Genomic DNA, 22,380 nt, shown 5'->3' on the forward strand with positions numbered 1-22,380 from the left:
CAATGAAATCCCACAATTTATTTATTAAATAGGATACATTTTGTTTTTATTTTAATTTATAAATTATTAATTATCTAGAGTTCAGGAGACCATTTAAAAAAAAAAAAAAAAAAAAAAAATAAAATATAAAATAAAATTTATCTATTACAACTATACATTGTATATTTTCTCCTCACTTTCTGAAATGAATTTGATGTAAAAAAAAAAACATGAAGAACTACTCAAAGTTTATCAATTCGAATAATTTGATTATTTAGTGAATATACAGACTTGATATCAAAATTTATTTTTACACTTTATTTATACACTTTGCCAATAAACAGTTTACAAACTAAATAATAAACTAATCAATTTAATCGAATTGATAAATTTTTATTCTTAATGCCTTTATCTTATTTTAGTTTAGTAAGTTTGATCATAGTTGTTTTATTTATCAGATCATTATTATGTAAAAGAAAAAGAAACCATCATTTAATTCTCTAGAGCTTTTAATTAAAAGCGTATAAAAATTTAAACAAAAATAACAATAAAAATGTCGGTTTCTTTTTCTTCTAATTACTTGATTATATTTTACATATGGTAATTATTTATCAATAACTCAAGTTGATGTGGATATTTTTTAAATACACGATAGATAATAATTAAATACTAACAGAGACAATAAAAAATTTATCGCTTTTTAAAAGCTGTCCCATTGCGGACTATATAAATATATAAATATATATATTTTTAAACTAACAACAAATTAAAAATTATCACGACTGTATACTTGTTTAATAGTCGTACTAAAAGTACAACTATTAAACGATAATGTTTACAGAGAAAATCGCCATCAACTCAAGTTAATTTACAAAAGTTCAAAATTATATACTTATATAATATATGAGTATATATAAACTGTTACAGTAATTATTATTAATAAACTACTTGGGTAATTAATATCTAAGATAAATAAGACTTTTGTAAATCAATACACAGATTGTGTATTAATATTAAGAGAAATTTTAAGCTCAAGTTAAAGGAGAAAAATTAATTTTACATCCTCAATCATCTTTGCTGTCTTCTTGAGCGAGCTGGACGTGATCTTGGAGCAGTCGATCCGGATCCGATGCTGAACATTCCACCGCCTCCTGCAGCGCTGCTTCCGGCGTTAAAAGACCCGGCGCCGTTGAAATTAAATCCACCTTTAATTAAAATTTATTTTATTAATTTTAAATTTAAAAATTTAATTAATCAATAATAAAAAATGGGTAATTATTTACAAGTGAGGTCATTTTACCCCATGTTTGGCTACAGAAATTTTTTTTTTTATAAAATTCATCAATTTTTTTTATTACATTATTTGTTTTTTTAAATAAATAAAAAAAAAAATAAAATAGAAATTTTATTCAAAAAATAAAAGCCAATATTTTTTTTTATTACATTATTTTTTTTTTTTTTTTATTTAAAAATAAATCAAAAAAAATAAAAAAGAAATTTTATTCAAAAAAATAAAAGCCAATATTTTTTTTTATTACATTGTTTGTTTTTTTTTTTTTTTTTTTATTTAAAAATAAAATATAAATTTTAATTAATAAAAATAAAAGCAAATATTTTTTTTATTACATTGTTCGTTTTTGTTTTTTAATTTAAAAATAAATCAAAAAAATAAAAACCAATATTTTTTTTAATACATTGTTCATTTTTTTTTTATTCAAAAATAAATCAAAAAAGATGAAATAGAAATTTTATTCAAAAAATGAAAGCCAATTTTTTTTTTTCAATTTTTAAAAGCAAAAAAGCTATCAAAATCTTTATTTTTTCCTTTCACAACATTTTTTATTATAAATACGCCGTAAAAACAGCAAGAATAAAAAAAATTGTAAATAATTATCTCTTTTAAATAATTATACTAAAAGGTGCTTACCGGTACCTGCTGATGCGCCAGCGTTTCCAAATTGAAACGGAGTTGACGCGCTTCCTGCGCTGCTGCTACCAGTTCCGGATCCACCGAAACTGTACACTGGATTTTGCGCCGGAGGGTTGGTACTTCCAAAATTGAATGAACCGGTACCAGCATTATTACCAGAATTATTATTATTACTATTATTACTATTACTATTGTTGCTAGTAGCAGCAGAGCCAAAGCTCGGGACTGCAGAGCCAAAAGGAGCGGGAGTAGAACTGGATCCGAACCCGCTGAAGCTGGTGTTAGTAGAGCCAAACGCAGGTGTCGAGGAGCCAAAAGTGTTTGAAGCGCCAAAAGCCGGAGGCGCTGCTGCTGCTGATGACGAGCCAAAAGAAGGTGTAGGCGCCGAAGAAGCTCCAAAGGATGGAGTTGTGGACGTAGAAGTCGCTCCAAAAGCCGGAGGAGCGGATCCACCAAACGCTGGTTTAGCTGAAGCTGCTCCAAAAGCTGGAGTTGATGATGAACCGAATGACGAGGTCGCTGTTGAAGCTCCAAACGCTGGAGGCGCTGTTGTTGGTACTGACCCGAACGCTGGAGGCGCTGTCGTTGGTACTGACCCGAACGCTGGAGGCGCTGTCGTTGGTACTGACCCGAACGCTGGAGGCGCTGTCGTTGGTACTGACCCGAATGTTGGAGGTGTTGTTGTCGGTATTGAACCAAACGCTGGAGGTGACGTCGTTGGTATGGACCCAAATGCTGGAGGTGACGTCGTTGGTATGGACCCAAATGCTGGAGGTGACGTCGTTGGTGTGGATCCAAACGCTGGAGAAGCCGCGGAAGAGCCAAAAGCTGGTGTTGATGATGCTCCAAACGCAGGGGGAGCAGTTGTTGCAGTTGTTGCAGGCGCAGCTCCGAACATCGATGATGTAGAACCAAATGCTGAAGTCGCGGTCGCCGTAGCTCCAAATGCTGGCGGTGCTGTGGTAGCTGGTGCTGGTGCTCCAAATGGAGAACTTGTTGATGATGAACTGCCAAATACTGCTGATGTATTCGGCAAGAGAGGAGTTTTATTTTGTGTAAATGATGTATTAGCCCCTCCAAAACCGGAAAATCCAGCTGATGAAGTTGAGGTACTTCCAAACGCAGAACTTGCCACGGTTGAAGATCCAAATGTTGGTGCTTTAGTAGCAGTTGGAGTTGTGCTACCAAAGCTGGCAGTTGTTGTAGTTTGAGATCCAAATGTCATCGTATTATTATTACCAAATGTAGGATTTGAATTAGTAGCTCCGAAAGTTAGGTTTGACTGCGATCCAAATGAAGGTAATTTAGTTTGTCCAAATAAATTATTTCCAGTACTAGTATTAGTACTAGAACTAGCATTTGCGGTATTAGTAGAATTACTTCCTCCGAACATTAAAGACGACGTAGTAGTTTGGTTAGCACCGTTGAACATACTCGAAGTAGTTGTGGGTGTATTGCTCCCAAAACTCGGGACTTCTGTAGTCTTGGGGACTCCAAATGACAAAATACTCGGCTTTGTACTAGTTATAGCACTCGCCGGGCTGGAGAAGGATGACTGAGTACTGGTGTTTGCTCCAAACAACACAGCTGGAACTGAAGTAGCTGCAGTTTGTGATGTTGGAGTAGAAAACGAAGGGGTCGACTGAGTACTTGTAGCCGCGGCGCTTCCAAACACCGGGACGGATTGACTCCCGAAGCTTAGAGGCGTAGAAGCAGTCACTTGGGGACTGCTCGTGTTACCGAATAAGAATGTTGGCTTGGCTGCGCTTAAATTGAACCCGGAGCTTGATCCTGGTGTTGATGCAGCAGTTGTAGTAGTTGATGGAGCAGAAACTGGGTTGGAAGTACTTGTGCTTGCACTTGCACTTGTGCTTACTGTTGGTGTAAAGGAAAATAATGAAGCTGAAGTTGTTACTGGAGATTTAGCACTGAAAGCCGGGCTTGGAGCGACTGTTTGCGGAGCAGAAGATGCTGGAGTGCTGCCAAATGAAAATCTAGTGGTTGTAGTCGGTGGATTTGACCCGAATGAAAATCCTGAGGTTGTAGCAGGAGGCTGATTGCTTGTAAAGGTGCTTGATGAGGTGGTCACAGGTGGTGCTTGACTCGTTGGATTCTCAGACGGTGTTGAGGCAGTTGTTGCAGTTGTTGCAGGCTTACCAAATGAAAATCCAGTCGCAGAAGAAGAAGAAGAAGAAGAAGAAGAAGAAGGTAGACTTGTTGAAGAAGTACTGGCTGGTTTTTGTACTTGTTTTTGTAAGTTGAAGCTGCTGGATATTATTGACTCGGTTTTCTGAGTTAGTGGTTGCACTGTAGTAGAAGCTGTAATAGAAGCTGGAGCTTGAGTCAGTGAAAATCCTGAAGCTGTCGTAGCTGGACTCACGGAATTAGAAGCAGTTGAAGTGACAGAAGCTGCAGTAAAAGTTGAAGTTGATACTGACGACTTCTGCTGGAAAAATGAAGGTTTATTTGGAGCCTCTTCAGACTTTTGCAAACTTGGAGCTACTGATGAACTGACCAGCGTCGTGCTGCTAGTAGGAGTTGTTTCTCCGGATAAATTAAAAGTAACACGTTTAACTGGAGTGTTGCTGTCTTTAGATTTACCAATAATAGGTTTTATCGCGGAAGTTGCGATGGGTGAAGTGTTGACGTTTGTCGTTGAAGTTGAGGAGTTTAGAGACGTAAGTACTGGTTGGGATTGTGTCGCTGGAGCCACGGACGTAGATATTGGTGCAGATGTAGCAGGTCGATCGTTGACTTCATCCGCCTGGATAACAACACTAGGATCGATTTCACTTGAGGCTTTTCCGGAGATCGCATCGAACATACTCTTTAGTCTAGCTTTCATGCTAGTTTGTCTCATTGTTAAAATATCACACTGCTTTATTTCATCGGCATCATCACCTCCGAATTTTCCCGTGACATCATGCTCTTCGATAAGTGTCTTTATTTTATCAATATTCTGCGGCTCTGCTCTCATGAACAGTTTGTCTTTTAACTGAGTCAGCTGCGGTGAATTTCGGGTTATTAATTTATTATTATTCATTAAATTAACTTTGCTATTACTACTAATAGGACTTTGCTGAGAAGTTTGTTTCGGCGAATCAGCGGTCTGTTTTTTATTGTCGTCATCACAGGCGTCTAAAAACTCAGCAGAGCTCGACCTGCTTAGGGCTGATGGAGAAGAAGACTTATTAATGATGGCCCGAGGAGATACTGAGTTGCTTCTTCGGTCGCTGTCAAAGGACTTGAAGTGTTTTCCGACCTCTGGAGTTCCACTGCGCGATAAGTCAGCCTTCCTTTTGACGCCTGAGCTGCCTGTTAGGACGTTAGTGCTCGAGCTCAGGGAGCTCATAATATCGTAGCAAGAGGGAACTTTGGTCCTCTTGACCGGCCTTAAAGATGTGTTCTCAATAGAAATGTCATCCTCAGACTTGGACAAGTCTTCTCGAGTCCGCTTCTGCGTACCTTCATCAAAGCCCTCGTACTCCTCGCGGTGGCTCTCAGTCCGCTGCTTCTTAACTAATTCCAAAGAGATGTCATCCATCGACGCGTGCCTTTTTAATGAAATCTCCTTCAAGACTTGGACTACACTTTGGGGAGATTTTTTCTCCAAACGGTAGATATTGGCAAGCATTTTTTGCTTTTCTGGTGGAGAATACTTTATTGTTTCTGGTGGCGCTATTCTCACGGTGACTGGTGACCTGGCTTTTACTGTTTTAGCGTTTAAAGTTGGAGTTGGTGAACAGTATAAATTTACTTTTGGAAACTGCCCGGTTGAGTATTGAGATTGATAAAGTAACTTTGTGTCAGCGTCGCTTGCGTATTTTGTTAATCTTCCTGGAGATAATGTACTGTACGCCCTGAAATATTAAAAATAAATTAGTAAATTTTAATCTATATTAAGAGAATAATTATGATAGTTATTTAGGCTGCATTCGAAAATATCTCTAGATACATAATTAAGAAATGACCTTGTATCTTGTAAACTATTGATATTTTTAAAAATATAAGCTCATCCTGATGTTACACTCGTCGAGACCTTTTATTTGAGTACCCACATCAATTTTTCATATATTTGATATATTTAGATATTTCACAAATACCATTTATATAAAATATATAAAAAATGCCATGTGGGTATTTAAATGAAAGGTCTCAATGAGTGTAACATCGAAATGAGTTTATATCTTAAAAAATGTCAATAATTAAGAAATGATCTTGTATCTTGTGAACTATTTACATTTTTTAAGATATAAGCTCACCCTGACATTATACTCATTGAGACCTTTCATTTGAGTACCCATATCAATTTTTCATATATTTATATATATTATATATATGTATATATAAAAAATATATCAAAAATACATGTGGGTACTCAAATGAAAGCTCTTGATGAGTGTAACATCGGGATGAGCTTATATCTTTAAAAAGGTCAATATTTAAGAAAGTACAGTGCAATTTAACAAAAGTAATTATTTAATAAAGCAAAATTTTATTTATTTATAGTTGACAAGTCACATAGTGACTGCAAGGTTGCTAATAAATAAAATATTAAAATTACAATTAATAATAATAAAATAAAAAACTTACTTGGAATCAATGTTATACCTTGATGATGATAACAATGGTCCTGCTACGGTTTGTACAGTTTTAATTCCAGAACTATTTTTACCACCTAAGCCAGCGTTCCAGGGGGTACTATGAGATCTAAATAATATTTCCTCTCGTCTTACTGACAGAGAATCGTCCTGAGCATCATTATTACTGTACTTAGAGGGTGACTTTTTCCACGAATGCTGCATTGAACCGTTTATGTCACCGTTTAAATGATAGCTTGAGTTCTCCCAGTGCTTGTTGCCGCCAAAAGATGAAGATGGTGACAAACGCTTTGCCACAGAGTTCTCGGACCCTGAGACAATCGAACGCCGTGAATTTTTGGCAATGGGACTGACTGCACTCATCAGGCCCAATTGTGAATTATTTGACATGCTAATTGATGACTCACTGCTGAGTTGATACGAGTTTCTTCCACGTCGTTCCATTTTGGAAAAATGTTTTTGGTAAAATTTTTTAACAAAACCAACGAATTGGTGGAGATATGATAATAACTGATGATAAAATAGTGAAAATAAATCCGGAATATTTTCCCCGGCTTTTATTATACTGTCGTTTATTTTAGTTAGAAGCGTGTTATAATTTTCGTTAATCAAAATGTATATACAACTATATATTATGGCAATAGTTATTAATATTTTACCGATAAAATAACCCCATAAATTGTAAAATATCAAACACCCACTTAACACACTTAATATTATTACAATGTCTTGATTAGTTAGTTCCCACATATTATTTCAAAAAAATAACCTCTCCATTTTTTTAAAAGAGCACACTCACTTAACCATTAAATTTCTCATGTACCACCACACTTATTTCTGATGCATGAACATGGAGGTGAAATTATAATTTACTAATACCAACGTGGTCAACCGCGCTACTATCATTGCTACCAACAATTATTTTAATTTTTTGTGCGCGCGCATTTTTTTTTAAATTCGGATTACATTTAGTTTAGTATTTTGCCACCAGATGGCTTTACTACCAAAGGCGGTCAAATACAAATTTTTTTTATAATAAAGTTAGCCGACATTTTTTATTTTTTTATTTTGCTTAATTTATTAATTTATAACTAAAAAATTGCACTTATAGTTTTTGAAGTTTTTAACAAATGAAAAAGTTTTTTTTTTATTTTTTTGTAATTATTCTTTAATAACAAAAAATCAGAAAATTTTTAGATGTCGGCTTACTTAATTTTCATAATTTTTTTAATAAAACTTCTAAATAAAAAATTTATCAATTTATCAAAAATAATAAAATTATCAGCTGTCATTTTTCTTATCACTAAAATTTATTTAAATATAAAAATAATTTAATAGAAAAATTAAAGTAATTTTTATGAAAGAAGATATTTATTTTGATAAAATATTTTTTTATAATAGTGAATATCAAAAATTATTTATTTTCTTAATTTTTCAGGTTATTTTTACAGTGAAAGTGTCAATTAAATTTTTAATAATAAAATTTTATAATTTTTAATAATCTAAATAATGATAAATTTATTATATAAAATTATAAAAAACTACAATGACATTAAAGACAGCTGTCACTTAACAAATTTTTTATTTTATTTAATAAAAAAATTTGTTCTAAAAAATAGTTTTCAAAAAATTTCATTTTTAATTTTTTTAAATTTCTACATGTCAATTTTTTTTGCACTAATTTATTTCTTAAAAAAATTCTAAAAATGATTAAATATCTGCTACTTTAATTTTCATAAAAATGACATTAAAGTTAGCAGTCACTTAACAATTTTTTAATTTTATAATCAACAAAATTTGTTCCAAAAAATTATTTTTAAAAAATTGCATTTTTTATTTTTTAAAATTTCTACATGTCAATTATTTTATCTAATTTTTTTGCACTAATTTATTTCTTAAAAAAATTATTAAATATCTGTTACCTTTAATTTTCATAAAAATGATATTAAAGTTAGCAGTCACTGAACAATTTTTTAATTTTATAATCAACAAAATTTGTTCCAAAAAATTATTTTTAAAAAATTGCATTTTTTATTTTTTAAAATTTCTACATGTCAATTATTTTATCTAATTTTTTTGCACTAATTTATTTCTTAAAAAAATTATTAAATATCTGTTACCTTAATTTTCATAAAACTACAAGTGCAGTTTCCTAGAAATAATATTCAAGAAATAATTTATTTGTGATATAAAATAATAAAACAGTCAAGTGTCAAATAATTTCAATGTCATATTAAATTTTCATACCTATTAAATATAAACATACAAACTTATACCTGAGCTTTATATATAATGACAAGTTGATAAGTACATACGCGCAAATAATGTAATTAGACCCACCCAGCCGTAGAATAAATATCTATAATTAGACGTAGACCTAGTCTACTCCATAACCTAGAGGATAAATTAAACTTGAGTAAACAAGAGAGATGAATCTGTGAAATCCGGGTGCTGTTGATAAATAATTACGTTACTGAAAAATACTTTCAACACCTTGTAATACATTTGAAGCATAAAAAATAATAATATATAATACAATACAGTATGAGCCGGAGAAACAATCTTGAATCGCATGGTATTTATTAATCCAGCGACGGCAATCCCCTCTCCGGATCAACATGGCCCACATTTACATGCCTGTTAACTAAATGCTAACAAACGCTGTCAGTTTGACAGCAACAACTAGACTGTTCACTCTAGCATTTAGCCGATGATTTTTATCGTCGATCAATAAACAATTATAATTATAATTATAGTCAACAAATTAGTTAATTATGAAAACAAGTACAATATATCATTTGTGAGCGGTATTAAATTTCATGAGTACAAATTAAATTAAAAACAGAATATTGATTGATGAAATCAATATAGATAAGCAAATTTAATCTTACAAGTATTGCTCTTTTTTTTAATTTTATGTTTGTCTTGTCATTTTTTTTTATGTCTACTTGTCGTAATTGTTAGTGTGTGGTCCGAACTCTGATGAGTTACGAATGATTGATATTAAATCAAAAGCGGCGCTAAAGTATATAAAAAAATGTTAATTGTAATAGGTTCAACGGTCGCATTAATTGCAAGCCTGATGGCTTTTTCAAAATCAAGAAATTATTGGAGCACTTTTGCCCGCGGGATTTTTATGTTAACCAAGTACAATCTTGTGGGAATAAAAGAAATTTTTCTTGACATTATTCATGCCAAGTACAATAAAACAGGTGAGAAAAATAATTATTACTTCATTATACTTACTAAAGTTAGCCGATGAAAATTAAGTTAGCTGACATTTTAAATTTTTTATGATTTTTTTAATGACATTTAAATTAGCAGTCACTTGATAATTTTCTTATTTTATTTAACAAAAAAATTAGTTTTAAAAAATTGCATTTTTTATTTTTTAAAATTTCTACTTATCAATTTTTTTTTCTCATTTTTTGCGATTATTTATCTGTTAAAAAAATTCCGAAAATTTTTAAATATCTGCTAAATTAATACTAATTTTTTTTTATTAAAAAATTATTACAAAAAAATTTTTTTCATTTGTTAAAAACTTGAAAAACTATAAGTGCAATTTTTAAAAAATATTTTTTAGTTATAATTTAATAAATTAAGTAAAATAAAAAAATAAAAAATTTCGGCTAATTTTATTATTATATAGTCGAAAGTTTTAATTTTTTATTTTTCAATTATTAAATTAGAACTAAAAAATATTTTTGAATGAAAAAAATTTTTTTGTAATAATTTTTTAATAAATAATTTTTAAATGTCGACAAACTTAATTTTTATTATTACTTCTCTAAAATTTTACTGCATTGCAGTAAAGTAAAACTTATTTTCTCTTTATTAAATTACCTTGCGCGATTGAATCAGCGATGTTGAAATAAACCATAATAATAAATCTCTCTTACAAAATATCATCTACTGCAAAATAAAACAGTTCTATTAGAAACGACAGATCTGTCGCTCAATAAAATTATAATTGTAAATTAAATTAAAAACAATTTACAGATTTACCAAAAAAAAGCGACTGTGTCGCTATTGTTACTGGAGGATCCCGTGGAATTGGCGTTGAAGTTGTCAAAATGTTACTTCGATGTGACATGGAAGTTATTATAGGTAAAATATTCTACGACTCATTATTTTTGTAATATATTCTGTAAAATATTCAATAAATATTTCATTGAATATTTTAGGTGAATAAATTCCATTTAAATATCTATTTTTTACAGCTTGCAGAAGAAAAGACGCTGGAGAGAAAACTGTTGATAAAATTCGTGCCTCTGGAGTCACTGAAGGAAAAGCTAAAGTTTACGTGCTTGATAATTCAAGCTTGGAGTCTGTAAAAAAATTCGCGAATGATATAAAGAAAGATTATGACAAAATTCACGTACTGATCAACAACGGTAAGCTCTTCTGACATAGAATATTTTTAAAAATAAAAATAGTAATAGTATTAAATGAATTTTTGAAGCTGGAGTAATGTTCACACCTTACAAAGAAACAAAAGATGGATTTGAGCAACAGTGGGGCGTCAATTATTTGTCCCACTTTCTGCTAACGTCGTTGCTTATGCCGTTACTTCGAAATGCAGGGACCGAAGAAAATTTTGCTCGAGTCATTAATATTTCTTCTTGCGCTCACCATTTGGGAACTATTAATTTCGATGACATAAATTATAAGTAAGTGTGCCAGCCTTTGATATTTCAATTAATTACAATGAGTTGGTAAATAATTTTTTTTGTTACAGTAAACGAAAACCATTTTTAACTTACTGTGCTTATGGTCAAAGCAAGTTAGCCCAAGTAATATTCACTGAAACATTAAGACATATTATCAATAAAAATGAACTTTTTGTAAGAACTTACGCTGTTCATCCAGGCATGGTCAATACAGAGTTATTTGAAAACAGCTTCATTCATTATTTTGGCTTTTTGATGAAAATAATGTTCAAAGTAAGCAAAGTATTTTATAATTTATAATTATTAAAAATTATTATTCAGATTAATTACGGATCAAATTATATTTTTTATACCAATCTATATTATTAAGAGAATAAAAAAAAATTGGTGTCCAGAATAGTAATATGATAAAATAGGATTTTTTAGTGAACTTTAGTGCCATTGCAAAGGATTTGAATTTGTGCCTTTTTAAGATTTTACATCATTCTCACCGATAGTCAATTTATTAAAAGTATTTAGGCTGCATTCGAAAATGCTCTATCTCTAGATACATAATTAAGGAATGACCTTATATCTCGTGAACTATTGACATTTTTAAAGATATAAGCTCATCCTGATGTTACACTCACCGAGACCTTTCACTTGAGTACCCACATCAATTTTTCATATATTTTATAGATTTCATAAATATCATATATATATATATATATATATATATATATATATATATATATATATATATATATATATATATATATATATAAAATATATAAAAAATGCCATGTGGGTACTTAAATGAAAGGTCTCAATGAGTGTAACATCGAAATGAGTTTATATCTTAAAAAATGTCAGTAATTAAGAAATTACCTTGTATCTTATAAACTATTGACATTTTTGAAGATATAAGCTCATCCCGAGGTTGCACTCATCGAGGCCTTTCATTTGAGTACCGACATCAATTTTTCATATATTTATATATATTATATATATGTATATATGAAAAATATATCAAAAATGCATGTGGGTACTCAAATGAAAGCTCTTGATGAGTGTAACATCGAGATGAGCTTATATCTTTAAAATATATATTATATATATGTATATATGAAAAATATATAAAAAATGCATGTGGGTACTCAAATGAAAGCTCTTGATGAGTGTAACATTGGGATCAGCTTATATCTTTAAAAACGTCAATAGTTGAGAAAGTACAGTGCGATTTAACAAAAGTCATTATTTAATTAAGCAAAATTGAATAAAAAAAAATTTACAAAAAATATAATTTGATCCGTAATTAACCTGAATAATTTCTACCTTATTATATTACCTAGAATCTGAAATACTACGTATGATGATTAAATATTAAATTAATCCATACTAATGTTTGTTTAATTTTCTTGCTTAGTCTCCGGAACAAGGTGCCATGACAATAGTTTACGCAGCAGTAAGCAAAGCCATCGAAGACACTGACGGCTTATACTATAGTAATTGCCGTAAAGCTACTCCCAATCAACTCGTATATGATAAACCGACTCAAGAGAGATTATTTTTACTGAGTCTTGAACAAACAAAGCTAGAAAGTTTTCTACAATACTGCTAAGTAAAGTTTTAAATAAATTAATTAAAAATAGTTTACTTAAAATCCGTCCTTGAAAAAATTCTTATATTTTAATAAATACATCTTTGATGGATTATTTATAAAAATTACTGTTATATGTACAAATAGATTTTTTTTTTTATCGATTATGTTATTTATTTATACCTTAACGTAAACTTGGCGGCCGCATCTATAAGCTGAATTCATTTTAATGCGTGGACCACGTAGCGTTATTGATTTCGCGAGCAACGCTGGCTTTCGCAGGTTGATTCCTCGTCCTTCTGGTGTCCAAGCTTTCAGGGTGACCTCTTGACCGTAATCAGGTGTAATTGATATCCACCCTATGATATTTTTCATTTTTTTTTTTAGATGATTTTAAATTATGAAGTTTTTACGAATAATTTATTTTTAAAATAATTACCTGCGCTTGATAAAAGAATATCAGCTACAGATTCATCTTTATCTATTCCTTGGACTGTAAATTCTTTGGGCTTAAACACAGGCCATAATTTTAATCTCTCTGGATCATTAGTTGGGACTGCCAATGCTTCAGTGATGAGTAATTTATTGTAAAGCTCAGAAGCGTCGACAGTATGACAAATAGTTATCGGTAATTCTTTACTAGCAAATACGGTTATTCTAAAAATAAATAATATTAATAGAAATAATTACTGATTGTACTTGTAAATAAAAAAAATAAATTACCTTATCCAATCAGGACCAGTTAACAAATCAAGTCTACCAAGTCCAGCTAAAAACAAAGTCTGTCCAGGTTTAAAAATAAAACTACGCGGAGAAATAATTTCTTTTGGTAAAGTTAACAATAATTCATCCGTTGTCAATAAATGTAAAACTTGATCTGGATGAATAACACCAGGAGTATCGTAACACCAACGACCGTGTTTGTAAAACTCATCGTTCTCGTCAATTCCAAACTTTCCTGAGGCTTTGGCTGCTTCGTATCTGGCTTGAACACTACCTTTATCAGTTATCATTCTTGTAAAGGTTCTTCCAATCCGCTCTAAAAAATAATTTATCAACATTAAAAATTATAAATAAATAAAATTTTGGTTTATTAAATAATGACTTTTGTTAAATTGCACTGTACTTTTTTTAACTATTGACGTTTTAAAAGATATAAGCTCATCCCGATGTTACACTCATCAAGAGCTTTCATTTGAGTACCCACATGGTATTTTCATATATTTTTTATATATACATATATATATAATATATATAAATATATGAAAAATTGATGTGGGTACTCAAATGAAAGGTCTCGATGAGTGTAACATCGGGATGAGCTTATATCTTTAAAAATGTCAATAGTTCACAAAATACAAGGTCATTTCTTAATTATTGATATTTTTTAAGATATAAAATCATTCTGATTTTACACTCATCAAGAGCTTTCATTTGAGTACCCACATGGTATTTTCATATATTTTTTATATATACATATATATAATATATATAAATATATGAAAAATTGATGTGGGTACTCAAATGAAAGGTCTCGATGAGTGTAACATCGGGGTGAGCTTATATCTTTAAAAATGTTACTAGTTGACACGATACAATGTCATTTCTTAATTATTGATATTTTTTAAGATAAAAACTCATTTTGATGTTACGCTCATCAAGACCTTTCATTTAAGTACCCACATGGTATTTTTTATATATTTTATATATATAGTATTTGTGAAATATATAAATATATGAAATATATGAAAAATTGATGTGGGTACTCAAATGAAAGGTCTCGATGAGTGTAACATCGGGATGAGCTTATATCTTTAAAAATGTCAATAGTTCACGAGATACAAGGTCATTTCTTAATTATGTATCTAAAGATAAAGCATTTTCGAATGCAGCCTAAGTACTTATCATTTTGTACTTATCAGTTTTCATTATTCTCTTAATAATATAGATTATAAATAAATATTAAATCGTAATACCTTGCAAAGTCGCATATCTTATATCTCTAAGAGCAGTAACTTCTCTATGCCGATGTTTAGTTTCAGCGTGGTCCTCCAGCTGCTGAATCCTACGTCGCTCAAACCGTTCAGCAAGTCGCCACTTTACTGGATTGAGAATCGGAAATTTCAGAAGATTCAATGTTGTCCCAGGCCATGGAGAAACAGTGGCCCGCTGGATCAAATCAACAGCTTGTACTTTACAGTAATCCGACTGTAGAAGAGTGTTGAATAATGTGGATTTACCAACATTGGTACAGCCAATCATATAGACATCCCCTGGAATAAAAAATCATCTTAATTATCGATTCAATTACAAATAAACATTTAATTTAATAATAATAAATTACCTCTGTATGCCCACAAATCTTGTAATTTGGTAATAAGCCTTTCAATACCGTAGCCTGTCTTAGCAGAAATCAAGCCAACATATTTCAACTTGGTAGTATTGATACCACTATCTCCAACAGCCTGGACCAGAGCATTTTCAACGTTTTGCAAAAATCTGGGACAGTCTTGCGGTAACAAGTCGACTTTAGTACCCACCAGGAACAATGGAGTGTTTTTACCAATTACAGACGTTAAATTCGGCCAGATGCTGCACGGAAAATCCATAAGATCCACCATCAAGATCACAGCAGCTTTCTTTTCATTAAATTTTATATTCCTTAGAATTTTAGGGTACTCTTCAGCAGACACCTTGACTTCCAAAGTCGCGTTGTAGTACTTCATAAAATGACATCTCTGGCAAATGGTGCTCTTGAGGTCTTCATTCTGCAGACCAACGAACAGCTCTGAAGGAAGGTATCCAGGTATAGCCGAATCCTGACAGTGCAACAAAGCACCGCAACCTCCGCAAGGAATCGAGCTGACCGGTACGCCAGGATTCGAAGTCCCGTAGCAAGACTGCCAGGAGTCGTCTATCTTTGAGTCATTGAACTGCTCGTAGTCCCTCATCCAGTCTGGAGGAATATTTGAGAGATCATCAGCCGGCCTGTTGGTGTCAACAGAAAATATTCTGTTCTCCATTTTCTTCACCTGCCTCGTCGACTTTTCATCTTCTTTTACTTCCAAGTACGACTCGTATAATTTCTTGAATCTTTCATTAAGTTGAGGAAGATCGACCTCTTTTTGCTTTGCCTGCTTCTCCATTCGCACTGACGTGAACTGATCAGTAGGTTGGTAAGGCATGTAAATAGGCTTCCAAGTTTTTTCCTCTGGCTCGGGATCTGGGTCCTCTTTTGTTTCAACTTGGTCGCTGGCAGTGTCATTTTGAAGGTATTTCAACGCAACACTGTAAACCGGTTTGTAGGCAAGATCGTTAAATTTCTGAGTCTCTATTTGTTTCTTAAATTCACTTTCTATTGCCTTGTTCTGTTGATACCCAAATTTCAGCCTGTTTCTTTCAATATAATCACAATAGATCAATTTATCATTCAGCTCTTCAATTCTTGAATCCATTTTGACTTTTACCTTCCCTTCTTCATCCATTTCCAATTTTTCAATAACTTTTGCATTTATATTACGACGAATTGTCGTGTTTATCACACATAACCTCAATTTTTTAAGTGTTATCATTTTATTTGTTGGACAATCATGCACGAACCTTGTTATTCCGCTGAATGATTTTCCAGATGTCAAAAAAGCCATTGTTGGTTTTATTTTGCTGGTAATTGTTGTCAATTTTAATTATCAATCACATGTTTAGCACACTCTTATTATTTTTGTAATTTTCACACTCGTTTTTTTTTTTTTTAATTAAAGTCGATAACTTAACAATCTTTTTTATCACCACTTAAAAAATATTCAGGCGTCAAAATAAATGTTAATTAAAATTATAAATGATTACAAACCTTCAATAACATATTTATTAAGTTGAATTAATAAGATTAATTTTTCCATTAATTCATCAAGTCATATTTTAAAAATCACATTCAAATATAAATTAAAAAATTTATAACATTAATTTTAACTGTTACTTGACAATTTTTTAATTTTCTTAGGAGCGAATTTGTTTAAAAAAACTATTTTTAATTTATTAAAATTTCTACATGTCAATTTTTTTAATAATTTTTTTTTGCTAATTACTTTTTTAATAAATTATGAAAATTAATTTAGCAGATATTTGATAATTTTAAGAATTTTTTAAACAAGAAGTAGAAAAAAATTGAGGTAAAAAAATTTTTAAAAATAAGAAATGCAATTTTTTAAAAATGATTTTTTGGAAAAAATCTATTTGTTAAAAAAAAATTAAAAAAGGTTAAGTGACTGCTAACTTTAATGTCATTAATAAATTACTTTATTTTATTAATTAAAATGATTAGTGAAAATTTTTTGAAGCATTTTTATTATTGTAAATAATTTATTATAAAAATTGACAGCTGTCAGCTAACTTCAGTATTATTAATTACATTTAAAATTTTCAAATATGGCGGATTAAAATAATCGATTATCGAATGAAAACTCGAAAGCGCGCGTGGTTCGATTTTTTTAAAAATCGATTGGCTGCGGCTACTAGACGCACGGTGAAAAATAGAAAAACGTGGACAGAATGGGCTGATGGGTTATGAATTAATAAAGAAATAATTGTAAATAATAAATACTGTTGTATGGTAATAAGCGCCGCGAGATTAAGCGATATTTATAGATGACAAAAATAATTTAAAGTTGACGCGTCATAAGACCAGTTTAATCAAATGGGCTAGTAACTGCGATGAGTGCTAAGCGGCTACGATATGGCCGGTTCAAGAGCGGTGAGTTTTTAAATGTATTTTACTAATTAATTAAACACATTTTTATTTTCAAAAAGATTCTTACTTGTCAATTTACCGTAAATTTATTATTCTTAGATAATCATGTTTATTTTAGCTGGTAATTTTATGTCATTATTTCGGGGCTAGACGCGCTGACGCCATATTTTCGTAAGATCATGTTGTGAAGATGTTTATTTTGCTTACATCAGCTTCATACTGTAAACACTGATCATACATGATACCATATCAATGTTTACTAATAATTATTATGTCAATGTCATAATTTACAATCAATTATTTATACTTACGAGGCACTGTTTTTTATTATTAATTACTCAAAAATTTATTGTTTAACAATCACAAAAATTATTTATATTTTTAAATATTTTAATGGATGTTTAGATTAATTACATTGTTATCAACAATATATTTTTGTGGAAAATTTTTCAAGCCGACTCATTACTCATAACAGATAAAAAAATAGAGATGACAGTAAATAATTTTTTATTACTTTTTAAATTATTATATCGTGAGTATGACTAATTTTTTATGATACTGAAATTAGCAGCCTAAGCAATCTTGATTATATTTAGAAAAAATTAATTACAGTTGAGAAAATTTTTTTTAATAATTTATTTGTTTAAAAAAATTGTCAGGCGTCTTAGTTAAAATTTATACTTTTGGATTTTATTTAAACACAGACAAAAACCGCTGAACGTTATTTTCGGTTAAGAAGGGTTTACATTTTTTCTCTCTCTCGCCCTCTATTGGACAAACGAAAGTATCTCTGTCATACTTGTACAACAAATGGAATCTTAAAACGCATTTTATGCATAAATAAATGAAAATTTTCTAAAAAAGCCCTTTGCTCTTCGATAGATAATTTAATTATCTATCAAAGAGCGAAGCGTTTTTTTCAAAATTTTATCTTATTCATGAGCAAAACTCGTTTGAAAATCAACTATCTACCGCTCTTTTAAAATACTGCGCACTATTGAGTCACTTGATAATCATCTGTAGACACACTACACGTGTGTGAGCCTCTTACACAAACTAAAGCTTTTAAAGAATAATACAACAATGACCTAATAAATATTCAAATTAAAAAACTCAAGATATGTTTGTTTTTAGTAGTTTTAAAATTCAAGGTCATTTTTTAGCTTTTTAAAGTAAAAACGCGTCTTCTAACTCGGAGTGAAACAAATGATTTTGTAAAAAAAAAGTAATCTTATCGGATGATTTATTTTTATTTATTCAATAATCAGGTACAATTTTTTAGTTATCAAGACATAACAATAATATTTCTCTACAATTAATTTTAATATCGTATAAATAATTTACATGATAAGCTTAAACAAAAACAAACCAATTACATTTTTTACCTCTTAATTTTCAACTAGACTGAAGCTATTTTTTTCCTACATATTGATATGTAAGCAACAAATATTAAATCAAACTAATCAAAGTAATTAAAACGCTAATTAAATACCTGTAAATTAATTTAAGTTGATAAACTAATACCTAAATAATTTAAGTTTGAAACTCACCTAGAAAAACAGATTATGTAATATTAAAAAAGAATTATTCTTCAACTTGTAGTGAATATTTTTGTGTGAGTATTTGTACTCACTTACACTTACGCTTTAATAAATTCGTGTCGATAACATGTACAAACACATCACCGATAAAATAAATACAATATAATTTAATGCTCATTAATTTAACGGCACGTCCGTGTTTAAAAACAAAATAATATCTCTGGTAGCTTAAAAAACATTCGGTATCATATGTACTAGACAAGAATATTTATTAACTATCTACTTACATATATTATATTATTTATATACAGACAAAAACGAGGCTAGCGTTAGGAAGTTAAACTCAGCATAAAAAAAAATTACTATTTTAAAAAGCAAGTATCTTCAGCAAACAAAATTAAAAATTTTAATTTAGTGATAAAATATTAGTCATGTTGACTAATGTTAATTTAACAATTGGTATTAATTACAATGTAAATTAATTAGTCACTTCTTCGATTGAGTTGCCTTATTATTTGACATATTTTTATTTAATTATTATTTTACTTAAATTTTAAACAATAAATCATTATTAAAATTTTTTATTAAGTTTAATTGTAAATATGATGAAGCTTAAATTCTCTTGTCAATAATAAGGAAACCGCGGAAATTTATGACCAAACTTTTTTATACATAATATTATGAAAATTTAAATAATTGGATCATTAATGTTTCAGGTAGCGAATTTAATAAAAAAATAAATATCCGGTTAAAACTGGTTACATTAAAAATCTGTAAAATATTTATCAAATGGAAAGTTATTAAAATTTTCATAATTTTGAAAATCAGGTTAAAAATCATAAGAAAATTTAGATTTAATACAATCGGTCAAAAGATGTTTGCGTGAAAACAGCTTGCAAATCTGGGTCACGGCTGAGCCACTGAATAACATTTCGTTCTTCTCATATCACGTATAAGTGTAGACCAATAATAGCCACTGGACATCACTGTAATTTTCCACTCAAGCCACGGTTTTATCTTTAAGCTTTTATTACCAATTAAAGAACTAATTAGCGGAATTGAAAAATTAAAGAACATGTGGTTTATTTTTAAAATTGAGCTTTGTTTATTTTTGAAACTCAAGTGCTATGAGTTTAAGAGAGAAAATTATTTTAGTGTCCGATAATGAATGAGGCATTCAAAAATTAACTATATTTTTAAACATTAAAAAACAGTCAATTTTTTATCAAATAAATTTTATAAAAAAAATTTCACCTCTAGAAATTATGAAAAATTTTTTAAATAATTTATTTAGTAAATAAAATTAAAAAATGGTAAAATAAAGGCTTATTTCAGTATTATTAGAAAATTAGGAGGTTTTTGTAAATAAAAAATGTCAAAATAATTTAAAAAAGCGACAATGAAGTAAACGTGGCACTCAGCCTTAGATTTACACAGAAGAACTAGACGGAATTAACTTACATAAGATAAACTAGATTTTTAAATGCAATAAAAAGCAGATCGTAGGCAGAGAATATGCTTGAGATCACGTAGGCATTTTTAATTTATTTAAAAATATAAATTTTTATTAATAAATATTTTATTTGAAGCCGGTAACGCGTTTCACGTGACATAATTTACATCATTTGTTGACAAGAAGTAATCGCCGGTGAAACGAAAGAGGAAAGGTTTAAACGCAATCTCATCCGCTCAAGGGCAAGCGAGCGATGAACCCGCTGTCTTTATTCACTAATCAAACATGTAGGGAACAAAATAATCTAGTTTAGTTTAAATGACACTGTCCATTTTATCGCAATTAATTTTTAGAATTTTATAATTTATAATAAGCTTTTTGCTGATGAAATTAACGATGGAAAGGGATATTTTATGTTTTTATAAATAATTATAATGATTAATAATATTTCAAATATTAATTCATAAGCAATATTTACAAAAACGAAACTGTGTCAATAAACGTGATATTAAATCGCGTTTGATGACTCAGTGACTAATACGCCAAGTGTTTATTACCAAAATTAACATAACTATATACATACGTATCGTATGTACACAAATTAAATGACATGTGCCAATTAATAGTTTCTTAACTGAGCATTTTATTGTCGCACTTATATTACATAGAATCATCAACCACCGACGGATGTTTTTATTATTTTTTATCTTTCTTGTTAATTCTTATAACTTGGAGAGCTATTAGTAACAAGGCCGTTCTGGCAGTTTGTGTTTTGAGCGATAAAGCCTGTCTGTTTACGTGGATACTTTGTCATGTTTGTTTTTATTTTTTGCTCAACTAATAGATTAATTAATTTAAAAAGCATTATTTTATTTTTGCAAAACAATTTTATTTATAAGCTTCATAAAATTTCATTAAAAAATTTTTTTTTACCGAGACTTGATAAAAACATAAAATAAAATGTACACGGAAAAAAGTAAACTGTAATAAATAACAGTCGATTCATAATAAGTAATGATTAACTGCTAAAAATTACCATTTCAAACAGTAAAATCGTGATTTTACTATTCACTTTATAATGTTTACCATTTAAACGTTACAATTTACTCTTTTCATGGAAGAAAATACTATTTCAAACAGTAATATTCGCTATGTAAATGTCTAAAATGTTAAAGTATAATAATAAAGAATTCAGACTTTGATATTTATCATTTCGTACCTAAAAAATGATCTTATGATATGTAAAAAGTATATAATAAAGTTAGTAAATTTCTAATACAAGCAACGTCAATATTTACAAAGTAAAATGGTAAATTTTAAACGCAACGCTAAAAATCAAACTGTAATTATTGACTTGTTTGGACTGGTAAAATGTATATTTTAAAAGTATAATTTTTACTGTTTCAAATGTTAAATTCTCCCAGAGTGAGATCCCCTTCTCTTTCATCTGAGTTCCCCTTCTCCTCATAATATGGACTATATATTGAAATAGCAATTTTTACTGTTTGAAACTGTAATTTTTTAAGATTAAAGAGTCGTTATTTACTATAGTGACAGCTACTAATCACTCACAGTAAAAATTTTTCGTTAAATTTAACACAAAAAATTTGTGTTGATGATTTTACACAATTTGTGTTGAATCAACACTCTATTGTGTTGAATCAACATACTAAAATGTTAAATTCTACACACTAAAATGTTAAATTCTACACAAACATTTTTACACTTTACACAATGACGAAAATTTTTTACTGTGCTTATTTTGGATATTAAATTATAAATTGTGGCTTTTATACTTTCTAAATTAAGTTCTGTAATATTTATATTTTTGCCACCCCGATGTCCGCTTTACTGTTTGAAACTATAAAAATTAACCGGAA

At 29.8% G+C, this 22,380-nt stretch overlaps 4 protein-coding genes across 7 annotated transcripts in view; 2 read left to right on the plus strand and 2 right to left on the minus strand.

Moving 5' to 3' along the window:
• Positions 1-614: 614 nt before the first annotated feature.
• On the minus strand, positions 615-7,503 carry LOC123260570 (mucin-5AC-like). The gene is made up of 3 exons (XM_044721732.1): positions 6,503-7,503; positions 1,907-5,769; positions 615-1,184 (listed from the first exon to the last, which is right to left on the minus strand). Exons 1-3 carry the CDS (start codon positions 7,258-7,260, stop codon positions 1,048-1,050), a joined length of 4,758 nt encoding a protein of 1,585 aa, XP_044577667.1. The 5' UTR covers positions 7,261-7,503; the 3' UTR covers positions 615-1,047.
• A 1,258-nt stretch (positions 7,504-8,761) lies between these two features.
• LOC123260576 (retinol dehydrogenase 12) lies at positions 8,762-12,825 on the plus strand. Of its 4 annotated transcripts, none has more exons than XM_044721749.1 (7): positions 8,762-9,403; positions 9,564-9,722; positions 10,513-10,620; positions 10,734-10,907; positions 10,976-11,183; positions 11,252-11,456; positions 12,589-12,825. In XM_044721749.1, exons 2-7 carry the CDS (start codon positions 9,593-9,595, stop codon positions 12,781-12,783), a joined length of 1,020 nt encoding a protein of 339 aa, XP_044577684.1. In that variant the 5' UTR covers positions 8,762-9,403; positions 9,564-9,592; the 3' UTR covers positions 12,784-12,825. The 4 variants fall into 4 exon arrangements, with proteins under 4 accessions (XP_044577684.1, XP_044577685.1, XP_044577686.1 ...); XM_044721750.1 differs by having other exon boundaries at positions 8,762-9,317; XM_044721751.1 differs by having other exon boundaries at positions 8,762-9,290.
• Positions 12,820-16,518, minus strand: LOC123260571 (nitric oxide-associated protein 1). The gene is made up of 5 exons (XM_044721733.1): positions 15,107-16,518; positions 14,739-15,035; positions 13,486-13,801; positions 13,202-13,419; positions 12,820-13,121 (listed from the first exon to the last, which is right to left on the minus strand). The coding sequence occupies exons 1-5, from the start codon at positions 16,404-16,406 to the stop codon at positions 12,940-12,942; spliced, it is 2,313 nt and encodes a 770-aa protein (XP_044577668.1). The 5' UTR covers positions 16,407-16,518; the 3' UTR covers positions 12,820-12,939.
• Positions 16,519-17,275: 757 nt separating this feature from the next.
• The window catches only part of LOC123261264 (MAP kinase-interacting serine/threonine-protein kinase 1-like), a 42,656-nt gene continuing 37,551 nt past the window's right edge, over positions 17,276-22,380 (plus strand). The window contains exon 1 of the mRNA XM_044722831.1: positions 17,276-17,509. Coding sequence (XP_044578766.1) covers positions 17,492-17,509 — 18 coding nt within the window. The 5' untranslated portion in view covers positions 17,276-17,491. The remainder of the gene's footprint in view (positions 17,510-22,380) is intronic.

This window comes from Cotesia glomerata, linkage group LG3 (genome assembly GCF_020080835.1).
Source record: "Cotesia glomerata isolate CgM1 linkage group LG3, MPM_Cglom_v2.3, whole genome shotgun sequence".
In the NCBI taxonomy this organism is placed as follows: Eukaryota; Metazoa; Arthropoda; class Insecta; order Hymenoptera; family Braconidae; genus Cotesia; species Cotesia glomerata.

What these genes read in the sequence shown, in the direction of transcription:
- LOC123260570 (XM_044721732.1), bottom strand. Translation starts at nt 7,260, where the DNA reads ATGTGGGAACTAACTAATCAAGACATTGTAATAATATTAAGTGTGTTA. An exon ending in AGGTATAACATTGATTCCAA is followed by an intron (nt 5,770 to 6,502) that starts GTAAGTTTTTTA and finishes TTAATATTTCAG; the next exon opens with GGCGTACAGTACATTATCTC. An exon ending in TGGCGCATCAGCAGGTACCG is followed by an intron (nt 1,185 to 1,906) that starts GTAAGCACCTTT and finishes TTTTAATTAAAG; the next exon opens with GTGGATTTAATTTCAACGGC.
- LOC123260576 (XM_044721748.1), top strand. Translation starts at nt 9,548, where the DNA reads ATGTTAATTGTAATAGGTTCAACGGTCGCATTAATTGCAAGCCTGATG. An exon ending in TGACATGGAAGTTATTATAG is followed by an intron (nt 10,621 to 10,733) that starts GTAAAATATTCT and finishes TATTTTTTACAG; the next exon opens with CTTGCAGAAGAAAAGACGCT. An exon ending in TGATGAAAATAATGTTCAAA is followed by an intron (nt 11,457 to 12,588) that starts GTAAGCAAAGTA and finishes TTTCTTGCTTAG; the next exon opens with TCTCCGGAACAAGGTGCCAT.
- LOC123260571 (XM_044721733.1), bottom strand. Translation starts at nt 16,406, where the DNA reads ATGGCTTTTTTGACATCTGGAAAATCATTCAGCGGAATAACAAGGTTC. An exon ending in AGATTTGTGGGCATACAGAG is followed by an intron (nt 15,036 to 15,106) that starts GTAATTTATTAT and finishes TTTTTATTCCAG; the next exon opens with GGGATGTCTATATGATTGGC. An exon ending in ACTGGTCCTGATTGGATAAG is followed by an intron (nt 13,420 to 13,485) that starts GTAATTTATTTT and finishes ATTTATTTTTAG; the next exon opens with AATAACCGTATTTGCTAGTA.